This window comes from Chelonia mydas, chromosome 8 (assembly GCF_015237465.2).
Source record: "Chelonia mydas isolate rCheMyd1 chromosome 8, rCheMyd1.pri.v2, whole genome shotgun sequence".
Taxonomy (NCBI): Eukaryota; Metazoa; Chordata; order Testudines; family Cheloniidae; genus Chelonia; species Chelonia mydas.
In genome coordinates, this window is record NC_057854.1 from 69897360 (window position 1) to 69913555 (window position 16196).

General features: G+C 40.9%; 1 protein-coding gene across 4 annotated transcripts in view; it reads right to left on the reverse strand.

Moving 5' to 3' along the window:
• The window catches only part of PLPPR4 (phospholipid phosphatase related 4), a 47663-nt gene that overhangs the window by 11299 nt on the left and 20168 nt on the right, over window positions 1-16196 (reverse strand). For all 4 annotated transcript variants that reach the window (XM_007062601.4, XM_043521127.1, XM_043521126.1 and 1 more), the window contains 2 exons: window positions 10424-10553; window positions 6720-6915 (listed from right to left, as the gene is read on the reverse strand). In XM_007062601.4, the coding sequence (XP_007062663.1) occupies window positions 6720-6915; window positions 10424-10553 (326 nt within the window). The remainder of the gene's footprint in view (window positions 1-6719; window positions 6916-10423; window positions 10554-16196) is intronic.

The window sequence follows — 16196 nt, forward strand, 5'->3', positions numbered from 1 at the left end:
GCGACTGCTCATTTAAAAACACATGGGATGGTACAGTCTTTTTTAACTTACAAATCACAAGCAAATAAATTATCTTTTATATTTTTTCCTAAGTCCCCATTCCGTATTCTGGGGAAAGGATCAGCTAAGAACTGAATTAATAAAATAATCACATTTTGTTTTAAATATTCAACACCAAGTCATTTTCTGATATTAAAAAACTAATTAGATGCACCGAACTCTGAGATATTTGATTTTTTTAAAGGGGCAAATATATATAATTACATTTCTGGATATTTTTTCATGATGGGCCATATCCTACAAAAGTCTGTTCATATGAGTTATATAATTATTCCATTGACTTCAGAGGGACTTCCTTTTTGACTAACAACTAATAGTAGATGTGTGGATGATTGGGCCCAAAGAGATAAGCTCAAAAATCTCATTAAAAAAAATTCTTACATAGTAAATAGATTGAGATTTCATTAATTCTTTCTTTAAGCGGTTAGTGACTGGAATGAGTATTACAGGAGGACTGCTACACATTATCTACCTTATTCTTTTCTATCAATATAGGTAGTTCTGATTGAGGGGAAAAACGTGAATAATTTATTTGAGGCACATTGTTTAGCCATCTATAGAGCTAGTCAAATAATGGAGTTTTATTATTTGTGAATAATTTATTCATCAACAATATTACTCTACTGCTAGTCAAATAATATGTGCAAATAACTGATTACATTATATATATCTCCATAATCTTAATCAATGAAGTTCATGGCTCAGATGATTAGCTGTGGCCTAAGAGTGCGCAGCACAGGTCAGGAAGCAGTCTGCTTCTCCAAATGTTGGGCCATCTGAATGCCACTCCTGGGGGCTGCTCTAATTTGTGACTGCTACCAATGTACTGTTATAGTAACGGGGGGTTGTTGGAGCATGAGGGAGTTGTAGTCACACACTGTTTTCCCTAGCTATGTCCCCTGTACAGTCAGTCAGGATGGTGATTAGAATAGTTGTTGCTACAGTGTCTCTACACCAACCAAGGATCACCCTAAGCAGAAGAGCTCCTCTGGTGCCAAGATCCACTGGCTGAAGGGCAGCTTTGCACCACCAGAATAGCAGAAAGTTGCTTCGCCGTATGTGAGAAATGGGGGCCCACAAGTAAGACTGATAATATGGAAAACAGAAAGTGTCCTCAAATGTTGTAGGTGGTCTGGAGGAGCAGTGTGAAGGCTTAATTTCTTCAGCACTCTGACATCCCCCTAAATGTCTTCCTCTGACTGCGCAGAGACCCTGCATCCTCTCTGTGCTTTCTCTTTCCTCCTTCCTCCCCATATTACTGTTGTGAAAAGGGGGGAATAACAATGGAGCTTTCTTGTCTTAAGGAGGCAGGCATAGTGAACCTTCATTTGCTCTGTCTCCTGGTTCCTCAGATTCAGCTCCCAGTAGTTCCTGACGTGACAGGCTCACGTACGGCAAAGGAACTGGAGAAAGCATTTCAGGATAAAGTAATCCAGCCCCTTCACCCAACAGCTAAAGGAGCAGACCAGCAAGACAAAAAAATTAGAAGATTCCTTGAAGATGTCAAGATTGTGGGGGACTCCTGATTTTTGGCCAGATTCTGCAACGTGCTGGGGGTGGGGGGAGGCCTCAGCTCCAAGTGATGACAGAGTTGAGTGCTCTCAGCACATTCCAGGATTGAGTCCCAGATAAGGAGCTATAATGAGGGTGAAAGTTACAATGTGTAGCTTAGCGTCTATTATTTTAGAACATTTGCAGCCAGAACCATAACAGCAGTAGCTAAATAAAACTGTCACATCAGATATTCTGGATCTTGACATTTGCCCCTTTATGGTTGCATTTCAACACCTTCTTTTCTCTGAAAAGAACAAAAAAGTCACAAGGGCATGAGAGGAAAAAAAATAAAGGTCTAGATTCAGTTTATAAAAAAAACAACAACAACCTCTGTTGTACAGCCAGGGTTCTTGACCAGAATCCTAGTTAAAGGTCTGTGGAAGATGAACAGAACGACTCTGACCTTTAAAAAGGGGCACTATAAATAGAAAATATATGTCAATTTGTTGTCATAAATATGCCCCTCTTAGAACGTTACAGCAATGCTAAGAAGTCGTTGTCGCCTACAGTATGCCCTGGTGAATTAAAGAATTGGTTTTCCTTTGAGAGGCTGCATCATATTTTTTTATATTCTGCGTTTTGCTTTGTCTTCTCTAAATAATTCTGTGTAAATGAACTCTCTGGCCCAAATTCAGAACTAGTGTGAATGCAACTCCACTGATCTGAACTTTGTGTCTAGGCCCTGGTCTACAGTGTGGGGGGGGTGGATTGGATCTAAGTGATGCAACTTCAGCTACGTGAATAACGTAGCTGAAGTCGACGTACTTAGATTGACTTACCGTGGTGTCTTCACCGTGGTGAGTCGACGGCTGCCGCTCCCCCGTCGGCTCTGCCTGCTCCTCTCACGGCGCTGGAGTACAGGAGTCGACAGGAGAGCGCTCGGGGATTGATTTATCGTGTCTAGACTAGACACGATAAATTGATCCCCGCTGGATCGATTGCTGCCCGCCGATCCGGCGGGTAGTGAAGACATGCCCTAGCAATTCCTCAGTTTTGACTCTGGCTAAATAGAAATGTGTTAATTTCTCATTAGTAAGGTCAGAGATTTAGATCTTTGACTCCTTTGTAAATTCTGAGAGCCTTTCACAAGGAATATCCATAAGTATTAAGAGTGGCATAGGGAAGAAAGACAAAAATCTTCCCTCCCTAGGACATGGAGCCTCTATAGCAGAGGTGGGCAAACTATGGCCCACGGGCCACATCCCGCCTGCGGGACCATCCTGCCCGGCTCTTGAGTTCCCGGCCCCTCCCCTGCTGTCCCCCCTCCCCTGCAGTCATGCTGCCACGCCGTCAGCGCTCTGAGCAGCAGGGCTGTGTGCTTCTGCAGGGCAGCGTGGCAGCATGTCTGCCTCCGGCCGGGGGTCACAGCTGCTGGACATGCTGCTCTGAGTGGCATAATAAGGGGGCAGAGAGTGTATGTGTGTGGGGGGGGGGTTAGATAAGGGGCAGGGGGTCCCGGGGGGCAGTCAAGGGACAGGGAGCAGGGGGTGGTTGGATGGGGTGGAGGTTGGATGGGGGGGGATTGGATAAGCGTGAGAGTCCCAGGGAGCCTGTCAGGGGGCAGGGGTGTGGATAGGGGTCAGGGCAGGCAGGGAGCAGCAGGGGTTGGCTAGGAGGTGGGGTTCTGGGGGCAGTTAGGGGCTGGGGGTCCCAGGGAGGGCGGTCAGGGGACAAGGAGCAAGGGGGTTGGATAGGGGGTGGGATCCCGGGGGCGGTTAGGGCCTGGGGGTCCCGTGAGGGGGCATCAGGGGATAAGGAGCAAGGGGGGGTTGGACGGGTCGGAGGTTCTAAGGGGGCCAGTCAGGGGGTGGGAAGTGGGAGGGTTCAGATAGAGGGCAGGGGCCAGGCTGTTTGGGGAGGCACAGCCTTCTCTACCCGGCCCTCCATACAGTTTTGCAATCCCGATGTGGCCCTTGGGCCAAAAAGTTTGCCCACTCCTGCTCTATAGGCTGTGGTAGAAGCCACTCAGTTTCTCCCCCAATTTGGGTGAATGAAACCATGTATTTATGGTCTGCACATCTTTGTCAAAGAGTCAGTTGTGCCAATGAACAGAGAGAGAGGCCTGAGCACAGCACTGGATCCAGCTCTCTGAACTTTGACAAAGTTCAGGTCTGGATCTTAATTTCATGACTTTGATGTGTAGCTGTGTCATTGTGTTTTGGTTTATTTTCTATTTACTGAACCTTTTTGTTTCTTTGCATTCAGTGCAAATGCAGGCTGTTACAGAGGAGAGGTACATACAGGGCTCTCTCAGGGAGATACTACTTTTATTCTTTCTTGTTTTGTTATCTTTTAATTTTAAAATGAAAATAATTTTGGCTGAAAATGTATGACTCTTCTTTGTGAATGGAAAGCATGACATCTAGTATTAATGTGGTAGATAAATTCAGAGTTCTGAAAGAAAACCTACTCTGAGCACAAGAAATAAGCTACCACTCAGAGTCATGAAATATAAACATGGGGGATAAAACTAAGGAAGCTATGAGAGGAAAAATAGTTCATATAACATGCAGAGTGTAAGAACACACAATGCAAAGGGGATAAAGAGGATTATGAAACAAAACAGAGAGTATAAAACTGATTAAGAAAACTAGAACTAACAAAAGGAGACAGAACTCACCTATGATATGAATAAAATTATGGAAAGGCACTTTGACTATAAACCGGGGAAGAGATTGATGAGGAATGCGACTGGACCACTAAGGGATAACAGAGAAAATTAATTTTCTCTATCAGCTGAATAGTTACACAAATTCTTCTCTTTACTGTTCACAGGGGAGTCTGGAGGCTAGTTACGACATATGGAAACAAAGTTTCTGGTGTATTATAAATTAAAAATGAAGGCCATTAGCAATCTCACAAAAACAAGACTTGTACAAGTTAAAATCACGACAGTCAGATTACTCTCCAAGGTTGGAGAGGTTATACCATAAAACCCCAACAGGGGTGATTGAAGAGTCTGTTGGACCAATAAGAGATATCTGACCATTCCAGCATGAGTGGAGAAGGACTTGAAGGAAACAAAAATAATAATTAAGGAGGAGCCAGAAAATTATAGATCAATCAAATGCAATCTCAGTGTCAGGAATAACACAGAGATATTAATATGAGATGAGATCATAACATTTCTGAAGAAATATGAGCTGATTAAAATTGGCCACTGGCTTCATAAAATATTCATCTGATGTGACAAATCTGATTGATGTTTTAGAGATGATGATATGCGAAGTGAGGGGTGAAGTACTATTCTGAAATTTCTAAAAGGCATTTGACAGAGTGGACTAATAAGTGCAAACACAGAACAGTAGATGCCCTACGTGAAAGGATAAAGAAATTACTTGGAGCAAGGGTGGACCTATGGAACCCCACTGAACTCAGTGGGATTCCATGCAGATTCAAGGTACTGCCTGCACCAGTCACCTTGCAGAATCAGAGCCTAGGTGAGAGTAAAGGCTTATGGGGTAGGAAAGAACAGAGTGAAGAATTAGCCACTATAGAATGATAGAAATGTAGGGCTTTGAGACGTCATCTAGTCCAGCCACCTGTGCTGAGGCAGGGCCAAGCATACCTAGACCCACTCTGACAAGTGTTTGTCTAACATGCTCTTAAAATCCTCCAGTGATGGGGATTCTGTAACCTCCCTTGGAAATCTGTTCCAATACTTAATTATCATTATAGTTAGAGCCCTGCATGGACACACAATTTATATCTGTGGGCATAAAGTAGATATCTGCAGAGCTGAAGGGCTCTAGTGACAGCAAGCGAGACCAGCAGGGTCATGGTCAGCACCGGGGCCAGGAACCACACAGTGAAAGCAGCAGCATATCAGGCCGTCGCTTGCAGGAGCCAGTGCCCAGCCCAGGCAGCTCCTCTGGCATGGCTGTACTGTCCCCAGCCCTGTCCACTACGGTGGGCACCAGGCTCACTGGCAGTCCCTGGTCACGCTAGTATGTCCAAGCAGCTCACATGCTCCAGCCATTCTATAATTTTGCTGAATCTCTTTTAGATACCTATGTGCAAATTAGAAAACCACAGTATAGAACATTCAAGGGATTTCAACATGAATGATAAATTAGAAAGGAGAGTTAACCTATTGTGGGAGAACTAGGAGAAACTGGTGGTGTGTTCAATGGAATAAAGAGTTTTAAGAGGAGATGTGACTGCATTTTTCAAGAGCCTAAAAGTATAATTAGGGTAGTATAGATAAGTTTCTTGAACTAACTGTCAAATATTAAGACTCATGGTGAGGACCAGGTGCATCAGAGCAATAGGATATAGAGTCCTTCATCTCTAGTAGTGACTGTTTTACCATCTGATGACTGCTGGCCTGTCTAAAATGCATTTGTGGTCTCTAAGTTCCCAGAGAACTGATGTCCAGCATACATAAACTACCACCACAAATAGCGTTAACTTCCATGCATGTTGGCCATCTCCATGGGAGTGATCTCCCTGAGTGACCAGAGAGAATGAATTATCCTCTTGTCCCTAGACAGGTAAGGACTGAAGCTCATATTGGTTGGGGAGTGTAGAGTAGTTTGCAATGCTGCAATCTTTTCTTAAATAAGGGACTTCAGTCTCAATGTCTGTCAATGTCCCGACTTCAGCCAAGCAGAAAATGCACAAAAAAGTAGTAAAGAACAAAGTGTAGTGGACTTCATGAACTAAGGTATAAGGAGACCTCAGGTAACATGGGTATTTAGCCATGATCTTTCCCTATACATCATGTAGAACTTATGAAGACCCTATCAAAAGTAACAGTAAAAGCAACCCACGTTGAAAAATGAATTAGATACTGTGCTTACTCGAAAGGGAAGAAAATTGTTAGTTAATAGTGGGTACCACCACACCCTTAGGCACTCAAGACTGTCTGAATACTCTCCAAAGTCTCCCTTAGGCCTTAGTTAAGTTTACAGTAAACATATCTAAAGATCAACTTATTCACTGAATTTTGTTATAAAAACTGTCAAAACTCACTCAGAGTTGATGATAGTTACTGATTAAGCCTGGTATGTGGGACAGATAATTAAAAATAAGAATGAATACCTACATCCTTTAAAAGCAACCATGTAAGGAAAGATTATTACACAATGAAATATGGAACTAACCTTCCACCATTGATGATTATGGGATCAGATCCTGAACAAATGTCTTCCACAATGTAAGAATTTTCTGAACAGGATACATTTAGGGATGTGTAGTTAGGTTTGCATACAGTCAGGAAATATGGTGTCTGATACCCTGTTGACAGCTGTATGATGTCAGTAATGAGAGCAGTAGAACAAAGGCCAAAGACATGAACACCTAGAAAGTAAAACATACCAGCTGGTTAAACTTAGTTAAGATCATTGGATCAAATTCACTGCAACATGAGTAACCACAGCTCCACTGCATTCAGTGGTATTAAGCTTGCTTACGCCAGAGTTTAGGTACGATTTAAGTGGAATATTATTTAGTCTGTAAGCTTTTTGGGGGAGGGCCTGTCTTTTTGTTCTGTGTTTGTACTGCACCTAATAATATCCCAGCCCATTACTGGGGTTGTTAGGCATCTGATAATAATAATAATTAATAATAAGCCTTTTGTGGGCCCTCTGCGCAGGGGTAAATTTGGCTTATAAACTGTAGTAAACTGTACAGTGTTCCAGTATCATATTGGAAAATATATATGATGTTATGAATATAAGAAATGGAGATTCTGTACTTTGGAAAATTGACTCTACACTGATTTCCTTTTTTCTCTCCCAATTTTTTGTCTTTAACTTTAATAACCAAACATCTTGTTAGCAAGGATTTTTAATAAATCTATCAAACTGAGGTACCGTATAACTGGAAACTATCAAACCTAGTACCTATATAATAAGAAAGGGGAAAAAGTGATCTAGGTAACTACAGCCCCATTAGTCTGACCTCAATAGTATGCAAGGTTTTAGAACAAATATTAAAGTAAAGAATAATTAAAGACATTGACGTAAACTGAAAATGGGATAAAATGCAACATAGGTTTACCAAAAGTAGGTTGTGTCACACAGACCTGATCTTTCCTTAAGCTAACTGATCTTTTAGACAAGGGAAATGTGGTAGATTTAATCTACCTGGATTTCAGTAAAGCATTTGATACAGTTCTATTTGGGAAATTATTAGCTTACCTGGATAAAATGGGGATTATTACAAGAATTATGAGGTGCGTAAGGAACTGGCTAAAGGAGACACAACAATTGGTTGTTCTAAAAGAAGAACTGTTGGGCTAGAGGAAGGATATTAGTGGAATTCCTCAAGGATCTGTCTCTGGACCAATCTTATTTAATATTTTCAATAATTCATTAATCTGTTTATACACCGAACTGGCAGTAGAGGAAATGGAAGTGATGACAGTGCAAGCTTTCCCACACTGCCCCAAGGATGGGCAACTCTCTAGGCATGAGAATATGCATGTTCATTCAACACTTGTTCGTTCTCGTGAGATGGCCACCTGTAGTGCCAAATAATGCCAACTGGGATGTGTGGTGTTCTTTTGTTTTCAGTATGGACATCTGTCTATTAATAAGGGATCTGAGAGCACCAGCTCATCTCCCACAGACCACCAAACACCAGTCAGATTGTAATTTGGGCATTGCAGACCTTGTTTGTGTCCATGCAGTGGTTTAACCCTTGAATCACAGTGTCACTCTTTTTCATTATATTACAAAAAACAAACTAAATTGTTTAGTTAAACTGCACTTCCTGTTAAGAGTTTATCTATTGAAAAATGCAGTCTTCCTCCAAATGTTCTCTTTTTGTTACTGACTAATAACACTAGTATCTTGAATGCCAAATTCCTGAGACAGAATATATATAGTTCAAGTAAATGTGGTTGCTTTATGGTGCATTTTTTTCCTGCTTTGGATGGTTTTCAGATTTGTTTCTCTGATCAACTTGTACTGTTTAAAGTAGTTTTTTCCATTGGAGAACTTGAAGAAGGCTGAAGTTATTGCTTTATCATGAGATGATTAAATGAGACATATAAATGAAAGATCAGATTCAGGGAATAAATTAAGGGTGAAATCCACAGCTCCAAAGCTTGGTTTATATGGAGTTGGAGAGGGGCCCCCTTAGGTGGGATAGAGCAGGATATGGAGCAATTTTGCAGCCCTCCTTCATGGCTATTCTAGCCTTGTCAGAGTCCCCACCCCTGCTGCTCTTATGTGAGGGTTTCTGGCCACTGAATCTGTGCTGTGTATGGGTCCAGTAACCTCTTCCTTTTCCCACTCTAGCATTTTCCTCCATTCCAGCATAACTGGAGCTGTGGTGAAGCTCTCCGCTGCTCAAAAACATTGCCCTCCTGTGCACCTGCTCTGCCCATGCAGGTTTCTGCAGCGTAGAGGACTGTGCTTTGAATCTCTCACCAACAGGTACACTTCATTCTACACGAAGAGCAAAGAATAACTTGTCAATTCAAATCCAGTGATGGTCACCAATAATTAAAAACAAAACAAAACACCTAATTGCCTTCTTATCAATGGCTTATATGAAATGAATATGTCAGCCTTCATCCATTTTCCAGGAGATAAGGGGTAGATTCACAGAGGTATTTAGGCACTTAACCCGCAGATATAGGCAACAAATTTCCATTTTTAAGCACCATTGCAATTCACAAAACTCCTGCTCAGCTGCCACCTACCCCTGTAGGTGCCCAAACTCAGTACCTAAGTTTTTGCAGTAAAAATTCCCTAGGCACCTATGTTTCTGTACACCTCTGTCTCACTCTGTGTCCAGATGCCTATCTCCTATCTCCACCACAGAGTGATTCACAAACCAGTGGAAGATAGGTGCTCTTCCACCTAACTTGTGTGGAGACCCAATCTGGCAAGCATACACAAGGCCACCTACCTCCAGGCAGAGCAGCCAAGGAGGAGGCTCTCTGTTATAACCTTTAGTCCAGTGGTTGGAGCACTCACCTGGGCTGTGGAAGACCACTGGTTCAAGTCTTCCCTCTTCCTGATGAGGAGATGGGATTTGAACAGGCACCCTGCCACCTCTCAGGAGAGTGCTTTAACCAATGGGCTACTGGATATTGTGCTGGGACAGTGGGGGAGGTCTCTCTTCTCTCCTATTGAAGTTGTCCCACTTTAATTAAATAACTGAATATTATTTGGGCCAGAGAGAGTTAGAATGATACTATGGCCTACTGGTTAGGCCCCTCACCTGAGAGGCAGCAGATTCCTGTTGAGTTCCCTTCTTCTCATCAGGCAGAGGAGGGACTTGAACAGCTGATCCCCCCACATCCTACGTGAGTACTCTAACCATTGGGGTAAAGGGAGGTCTTCTATAACACCTATGTCCTTTTGTGAAGCCAGCCTGAGAGACCCACCATCCACACATGGAATATCAAATCCACGGATATTGTTTGATAGGGCTATCAGCTCAAGCGGTTTCTATTGTGATGCTCATGAATAGTGATTCTTTTTACAGGGCAAAAAACATTCAAAACAAAACAAAACCCATACATCTTAACAATTAAATGGACTTTGAAAGGAGATGGGGGGGTTGGTGGGATAATGATAAGCCAAATTATTGATTTAGCAATACTGATGATAATGCAATAGATGAAAGTGAAAAATGGACAACAGAAGTGTTACGTCATTGAATGTGTGTATTTACTTTGCAATACCATTCAACAGCTTCTCTTGCACTTTTTTTTGGCAGGATGAGAGCTATGCCAATAACTGCCGTTTACTGTCCTAAAAGGCTATTTTAAAGAACAAAAAAACCTGTGTAATTAAAATAAAAAATACGTCACAAAAGGCATTTTTGGTAACTAATACCCAAAACCCACCAACGAATCTGACAGCTCTTCTAAGGAAAGAGTTGAAGTTGCAGCCTCCCGCATTAATATTGGCCTCGGCTCCAATCCCATTTCTTCTTTTAGACAGGCAACAGTAGAGAATTCCTTCTCCTACCATTATCTGCAATGACAAAGGAGGTATTCATGGCATAGGTAGCAGTTATGCAGCAGTTAGTGACTGGATTGTAAGGGCTGAAATATATTATAATAGAACAAATCTCATCATTCACAGATGTGTACTTGCCTTTAAAGGATTTACATCAATATGTCAGGTTTCAGAGTAACAGCCGTGTTAATCTGTATTCGCAAAAAGAAAAGGAGTACTTGTGGCACCTTAGAGACTAACCAATTTATTTGTGAGCTACAGCTCACTTCATCGGATGCATACTGTGTTTCCACAGTATGCATCCGATGAAGTGAGCTGTAGCTCACGAAAGCTTATGCTCAAATAAATTGGTTAGTCTCTAAGGTGCCACAAGTACTCCTTTTCTTTCATCAACATGTAAACATTCACAAATGCAATTTCCCCTGAGTGAGGGCAGGTGAGAAGATGGCACTGACATTAAATATATAATGACATAAGCTCTTTGGGGCAGGGACCATCTTTGCATTTTGTGTGTATGTGTGTGTGTATAGTGCCTAGTGCATGGAACGCTGGCCCTGCCTGGGGCCTCTAGGTGATACAATAATATAAAAAAGTAATAATTAGAAAATGCTGCATCATAAATGGTGAAAAGCCATAGCACTCCCATCGCATTTCTGGGGTGGATTTAGCACTCAACCTTTGGCTGCCTGCCTGCCTAGCAATCCCTGGCAGCCTAAAATTCCATGACAGCTTGTTCTTCCCTAATTGTATAATGGGTTTGGTTTTTAACCAGATCCACTGCAGAGACTGGGGTTCTGTCCTTATAGCCATATAAATTAACAGAGTGAGAGAGATAGCAAGCCTACTGAGGGGTTAGAGTGGAGCTAGGAAGGAGAAAGTAGAAGTGCAGATGAGTGGCTGCCTCATGCCATCCTGGTGGCCTCAGGGCAACCCTGCCTGTATGCAATCCCTTATCTCAGTTTCCCTTCTTGGATCCCCAGATAAAATTCACACAGGGTTTCCAGTCCAATCACAACAGCCTTCCTTACTGGCTGATTTATTAATTAAAGTTCAAAACTAAATACAAAAGTCTTCCCTCCAGCCAGGTACAGCCAAACTCCCCTGGTCTGGGCAGAGTCCTTCCTGTATTGGTAGGCTACTCCCAGCCCTTCCTAGCTGTACCAGTTCCCCTAGTCTCAGGGTCTTCCCTGCAGGAGCCTCTCTCACTGATTGTAATTTCACTAGGGCTTTCTGAGCTTTTCTTACTATGGCTCCTTAAAGGAAAGTCCCTGATTCCCCTCAAGTGGGGCTCATTCTGTAATCAGGGTTGGCTTGCCCAGAGCAAGTCACCCTGATATAAGGAGGAAAGTGTGATATTGCTCTATGGAAGCCATGACATGGTCCTAAATTCCACACACTCAGATTTATTTGATGTTTCTGCTAAAATTCTCAGCAGTGATATAGTTATGTCAGCAATGCTGACCAGAGCTCTGTGAATAATTGCTTTCTTATATTTGTTGGCAATTTTGAAAAATCATTAAAAAAAAAAAATGGGGGCAGGGCAGTGTCAAACGAAACGTTTTGTTCAACCTGAAACTAAATGTTCTGTTTCACTTTCAAGGTATTTTTAACATTTTTATATATTTTAAATGAAATTGAAAACATTTCAAAACAAAAATAATTTCAAATTGAAAACTGAAATATTTCCTTTAGAAAATGTTTAAACAAAATATTTAGACTCTTTCTCTATGTTTTTTTTACATAAACAATTTGGCGGAACAGACACATATCTGCAAAATGTTTTAGTGTCAACGAATCTGCATTTTTCACCAAAAATTTTTGGCTGAAAAATTTTGTCCAGCTCGAATGTTGGCAAGAATATTGTTTTTAGACTTCAGAGTTAACACTGCACTGATGTGAATGGGCAGTTCAGACCTCAGAACAGATTCAGATTGTTTGTCTGCAGATTCAGTAAAACGGCACTGTATAAGGTGTGATTCAAAAGATTTGCAATGTAGCTGAATGCTAAAAAAAAATGCTTAAAAAAAAAATGAAGACAAACTATGTAGGACCTGATGGAACCATCAGACAAGTGCTGATGCATTGTACTATCTCAGTGAAACCCCCTGTACAGGGGGGAGGAAATTAAATGGGACAGCAGTTTCTGGACAATCAACCCCCTGCTGACCACTCATTTGGTCTTAATTGAGTTTCCTTTCTTCCCCTAGAGCAAAATAAATGCAGTGAAGGTTGCGTCAGTATATGGGAAAGTCAATGGTAGAGGAGACGTAGAGAGTTTTATTAGCTAAGAGTTAATTTCACAAAGAGTCTATAACATTATTATCCATCTCAGTATCACCATTATAATGCTAAGACTTTGTCCAGGACCAAGCAGTGGGATTTTAAATTAAAATTTTACAGAATCTTAAATAGCTTTTGGGAAGCATCAGGGGATATTTGGCAAGGAGAAAAAACCTGGAAAGATAGACCATCATGTGTTATAGAAGGGAAATCAGGGAAACAAAGCGGACAACATGGGGTAGTATATTCAGCTGTTCATGCTGGTGTCTTTCCGGAGAACTGGATTAATCATGTTAGAGATTAGGGCTGGCAGATTCAGCAGATTGCGAATTTGCTCTCCTTCTTAGGTAATTTACAGGACAAAAGCTTGGACCATGGTAAAGCCAAAAGTTATGCTACTTTACTAAATATTTCTGGGACTTTTTATTTTATTTTACTCAACTGGGTAGTTGTGTTGACTGAGAAGGGGACAACATAAAGCTGCTGCAGTGGTGCAAAGCCTCTATTCTTTCTGCTTTGGTACTGTCAATCAAACTTGCAAACTATCTGATAAACTATATGATCTAACATTCAGTTACTCTGTGACAAAGTAGATAGGTTGCACAAAGGGAGCAAACACTCTTTAGCCATCTAACATACACTGACATGGCTAAAACAACCACACCATATGAATTTTGTATGCTTTATAGTGCTTTTATTTTCCTTCTAAGAGGAAAAAATATTAGAGGCCTGATTCAAAGCCCACTGAAGTGAATGGGGGTCAGGCAAATGCTGGAGATGCAGTACCCATTCTGAGAGTTTAATACATATGTTTCAGAGTCATCTTGTCATTGGGAGTTACTGGAAAAAAATCCTCTGTGTGTAAATGTGTGTGTGTGTGTGTGTGTATATATTTAGGCATACACACACACACATACACAACGTATGCCTACACCAAGTACAGGCATTTTAGGAGGAACCTCAGGGCTCCGAATAAGTCTAGTTAAAAACTGCTACTGTTTAATGGAACTGATAGTGAGCAAAAACTAATTCGGTTTAATGGAAAGACACAGATACTCCTAAAGTAATAGCTTGGGGAAAATAAGTTACTGGATGATACTGTAGTAAAGACTATTTACTCTAAAGGAAATAGACCTAAACCATACTCTAGACATGGGATAACGTAAGTGAATATCTCACCAGATAACATAGGCAAACTGATTCCTGCTCTAACTGTTTTTACCTTTCTAGGCCTCTGGGTAGGGATTGAGGTTGGGGTTTCAGAAGGGATTTGTTTTTCTTCTCCCCTTTCCTTTTTGTTAGCCATGATCATTAAATATTACATCAATTTGTATATGAGGTTTTTTTTTTAACATGATTGTCATAAATATAAAGGAAAGGGTAAACACCTTTAAATCCCTCCTGGCCAGAGGAAAAACCCTTTCACCTGTAAAGGTTAAGAAGCTAAGACAACCTCGCTGGCACCTGACCAAAATGACCAATGAGGAGACAAGATACTTTCAAAGCTGGAGGGGGGGAAACAAAGGGTCTCTCTGTCTGTGTGTTGTTTCTGCCGGGACCAGAGCAGGAATGCTGGTCAGAACTCCTGTAAAAAGTCAGTAAGCAATTTAGTTAGATATGCGTTAGATTCTGTTTTGCTTAAATGGCTGATAAAATAAGTTGTGCTGAATGGAATGTATATTCCTGTTTTTGTGTCTTTTTGTAACTTAAGGTTTAGCCTAGAGGGATTCTCTGTGTTTTGAATCTGATTACCCTGTAAGGTATTTACCATCCTGATTTTACAGAGGTGATTCTTTTACTTTTTCTTTAATTAAAATTCTTCTTTTAAGAACCTGATTGCTTTTTCATTGTTCTTAAGATCCAAGGGTTTGGGTCTGTGTTCACCTTTGCAAATTGGTGAGGATTTTTATCAAGCCTTCCCCAGGAAAGGGGGTGTAGGGCTTGGGGGGATTTTTGGGGGAAAGATGTTTCCAAGTGGGCTCTTTCCCTGTTATATTTGTTAGACGCTTGGTGGTGGCAGCAAAAAGTCCAGGCACAAAAGGTAAAATAGTTTGTACCTTGGGGAAGTTTTAACCTAAGCTCGTAAAAATAAGCTTAGAGGGTTTTTCATGCAGGTCCCCACATCTGTACCCTAGAGTTCAGAGTGGGGAAGGAACCTTGACAATGATATTCAGTTCCTGTTGCTCCCATAATGTAGTAAGTTATGTACGGATCTCTTAGGCTTCTGGAAATTTTATGTTAGAGTATTGGAGTTCCTGGTATGGTTCTCAGTGGTTCATTTTATATATTGCATCTTTTGTATGAATTATGATTCATTGGAAAATTAATGAAAATTTAAATACAAAATACTTAACTGTGCAACTCAAATTTTGCATAAGTATATTCTTTGTGCATTAACTTCCTAGGATTTTTATTTAAAGGAAAGAAGAAAAAAATGAAGAAAGGTAAGTCTCTAGTTCCATAATTCACAGGTACCAGTGAGTAACAGACAACTGGTGTGTACCACTGTCATTAGTTTCTATTATTAATACAAGCTAAGTATGCATTTTGGTACAAGGAAATGTACGGGTGTATGTCCTTATTAGTATGCGTGAATTAAGGCATTCCTAGAGCTGGCTAATAATTAATGGTTATAACTTTGACGCTTCTGGACTTATTTTTTTCAAATTTGGCTCAGTATTTAAGTCTCAAAAATATTTTTAAAAAATACTCAGACAATTATAGACAATCCAAGTTCGGAGAAAATGGCTTCAGGAGTTTCAACATTATGAACGTTTAAAATCAGCAAGATAGTTTTGAAAAACGCACAATGAACTAACTGTGATGCATCTTTTATTCCGTAATCCTGCTTGATTTACACACCTATTTAACTTGACGCATATGAGTAGTATCACTGACTCACTCTGACTACTCATGTGCATAAAATAATCTCACATGTAAATCTTTGCAAGACAAGGGCTTAAGTACGCACTTGTTGAACACAACATTTTCTACTGCACAGTCTCATGCAATTTTAAAATAATCATAACTGGCAAATCAAAAGCATCTTTTTTAAAAGCAAGAAAATGCACTAGTCATTGGTGAGGATTATTTTCAAAGTAGGTTTTAATTTTCAGCCTTTTTTGCATTTAGCCCTGTCTAAAGCAACATTGTGATTAGAATTGTTCACAATGGGAAAGTACTTTTTTTTTTTTTTTTTGGCATTCTCACTGAACTGAAGCCTACTTCAAGGGATTTTGCTCAGACTTAGGTTTTGTCCACACAAACACATAGTTTGCAGCAAGCTCGGGTGTAAATCTACCCTGAACTGGCCTGCCATGCACTAAATGTCCATGTGGCGCCCCCCCGCCCTTTTTTTGCTATGCAGCAAAAATTTCC